The following is a 2,563-nucleotide window of genomic DNA, read 5'->3' on the forward strand; positions in this document are numbered from 1 at the left end:
ATGTCGGTGTCTCTCTCCACTCACCCCGCAGTGAGAGACAGGAGTCTCGCGGTCTACCCGTCTCTGCCCGGCGCGCACTACACGAACGTCCTCAAGAGCGCGCACAGCATCTTCCATCCGCTCAAGTCTCTGGGCCGCATGGTGACCGACTCACAGACAGTCATGCCGTTTAACTTCACCGGGACTCCGTCTTTTTTCAGCCACAACAGCCGCCAGACCGCGGTATTCCATGAACACATCCTCAACGTGTCCAACATGCCATATTTTCAGCATGTGCAGCCCTCGCAACACATGTACACCAGACACGAGGAGCAGAGCACCGGATCTCCGTCCGAGTTCAGCAGCCCATCCAGCAGAAAGTCTTCTTCGGCTTCATCCTCCCCGGTTAAGGACAGTTTCAGCTGCATGCAGGCCGCAGACCCGACACCCGAGCACGCGCGCACCTTCAGTTTCACAGAGGAAGACCTCTTCACGGTCCTGTACGGATACTCCAAAAAACAAGGCCAAAATATTGGACATGCCATCTCTGGACTATCATTCCCTCCCAGTGCAGGTATATAATGATCATTTTAATTTTTTTTAGCAAGAAAAGCAATTTCAACGTGCATTTAAAATATTTACCGTCGTTATTACAATTAGGCTGCTATAGCCTACGTTTCATTCTATATAAATTATATTTAATTTTACATGTTGCATTATCAATTTTTTTTTTCCAATTAATTAGCTGATCGTCATCTTCTCCCTGTTGATACCGAAGGATTTGAACTCCCAGAAGGTATAACTTTCTTCTCTTCTTTCTTTCTTCCTTTTTTTCTTTCGCAATTTCATAGAGTGTGTCTTGCATTTTTCAGGCTTATCGATTCTCCGAACTAATTGTGGAAGCCTTTCCCATTATGGAGTTTTTGCTGATAAAAGCACAATTCCAAAAGGCACCAGGTTTGGCCCGTTCCAGGGCAAACAGGTGAACACAAGCGAGATCAAAACCTATGATGACAACACGCTCATGTGGGAGGTAAATAGCCAAAAGGATTTTTATATAAAACGTGTGTGGAACACGATTTTTTTTCAGCGAGATAATGCATACAGCTGTTAAATTCAGATATAATATGTTGTTTCTGTCTATGTTAAGATCTTTGAGAACGGGCGCTTGAGTCACTTTGTGGATGGAAGAGGCGCTCCGGGGAATTGGATGTCCTTGGTGAAGTGCGCGCGCTTTCCAGAGGAGCAGAACCTGATCGCGGTGCAGTGTGAAGGCCAGATATACTATGAGGCCTGCAAAGAGATCCGAGCCGGCCAAGAACTGTTGGTCTGGTACGGAGACTGCTATGTGCAGTTTCTGGGTATTCCTCTCACCCTCAAAGAGTTTATTGATGACAGTGTGCCGCTCCCAGCTGAAGGTATGTGCGCGTGTCCTGCAAATGGATGTAGCCTATAGCCCTGCGTTCCGGACATTCGTATGATTATAATGTAATTAACACATTTTTCTTCGTTCTAGATTCTGGAGAGGGTTTCAAGTGTGATCGCTGTGGTAAAGTGTTCGCTTATAAGTACTACAGAGACAAGCACTTGAAATACACGCGCTGTGTGGATCAGGGCGACAGGAAGTTCCCCTGCCACCTCTGCAACAGGTCTTTCGAGAAGAGAGACCGACTCCGAATCCACATTCTCCACGTGCATGAGAAACACAGACCGCATAAGGTAAATATATATATTCAGGCTGATCCAGTGGAGACTTTTGCGGGGGGAAAAAACTGCGATGGTGCTGAAAGAACAGCTCCCTTTTAAAAAAACCAATGCCCGAAAGAAAATATTAAAACGTTGCTATATTTTACTAATATTCTCTCACTCAACTGCTATTTTTTTAAATTATTTGATTAAAATTAATATGGGTCTTTCAATAAAATGGATGCATTTTCCATTTCGGAAAGGTGATTTTATTTTTAATGTTTGAATAATGTACAGATTATAGCTTGTTTTTATTTATTTATAGAATTGTAGCCTTTTTGTGCATATTGATATAATAGCAGGGAGCAATAAATAGCCTAAATACAAGTTACTGTTATTTAAATACGTTATTTATATATATATATATATATATATATATATATATATATATATATATATATATATATATATATATATATATATATATATAACGTATTTAAATAACAGTAACTTGTATTTAGGCTATTTATTGCTCCCTGCTATTATATCAATATGCATATATCTTTTTCAAATAGTAATACGATGTTAGCTTTTCATTGCCACTTTACACATGCTAATGAGGGACAGAAAAGGCACCCTTTTCGAGGAATGACCCAGATGCACAAATGTTTGGGTAAAGCCTTTTACCATGTCAATAAAGCGTCTTGAGTCTTGAATGTAATTGTGACCCTGTTTTTCCTCTCAGTGCTCCGTGTGCGGCAAAAGTTTCTCGCAGTCGTCCAGTCTGAACAAACACATGCGCGTGCACTCAGGAGAGCGGCCTTACAAATGTGTTTACTGTAACAAGGTGAGTGAGGCTGCGTTCCTCCTAAAATACTGCTTTAAGGATTTGACTCAT

The 2,563-nt window shown here is 41.6% G+C and overlaps 1 protein-coding gene across 1 annotated transcript in view; it reads left to right on the forward strand.

The window, feature by feature from the left end:
• Positions 1 to 2,563, forward strand: part of prdm14 (PR domain containing 14) — a gene marked incomplete at both ends in the record, with an annotated part of 3,836 nt that continues 1,273 nt past the window's right edge. Inside the window, 6 exons of the mRNA XM_079805716.1 lie at positions 1 to 553; positions 725 to 775; positions 852 to 1,012; positions 1,130 to 1,397; positions 1,496 to 1,698; positions 2,411 to 2,512. Coding sequence (XP_079661842.1) covers positions 1 to 553; positions 725 to 775; positions 852 to 1,012; positions 1,130 to 1,397; positions 1,496 to 1,698; positions 2,411 to 2,512 — 1,338 coding nt within the window. The remainder of the gene's footprint in view (positions 554 to 724; positions 776 to 851; positions 1,013 to 1,129; positions 1,398 to 1,495; positions 1,699 to 2,410; positions 2,513 to 2,563) is intronic.

The sequence above is a fragment of the Gobio gobio genome (assembly GCF_949357685.1).
Source record: "Gobio gobio genome assembly, chromosome: 23".
NCBI classification, from domain to species: domain Eukaryota; kingdom Metazoa; phylum Chordata; class Actinopteri; order Cypriniformes; family Gobionidae; genus Gobio; species Gobio gobio.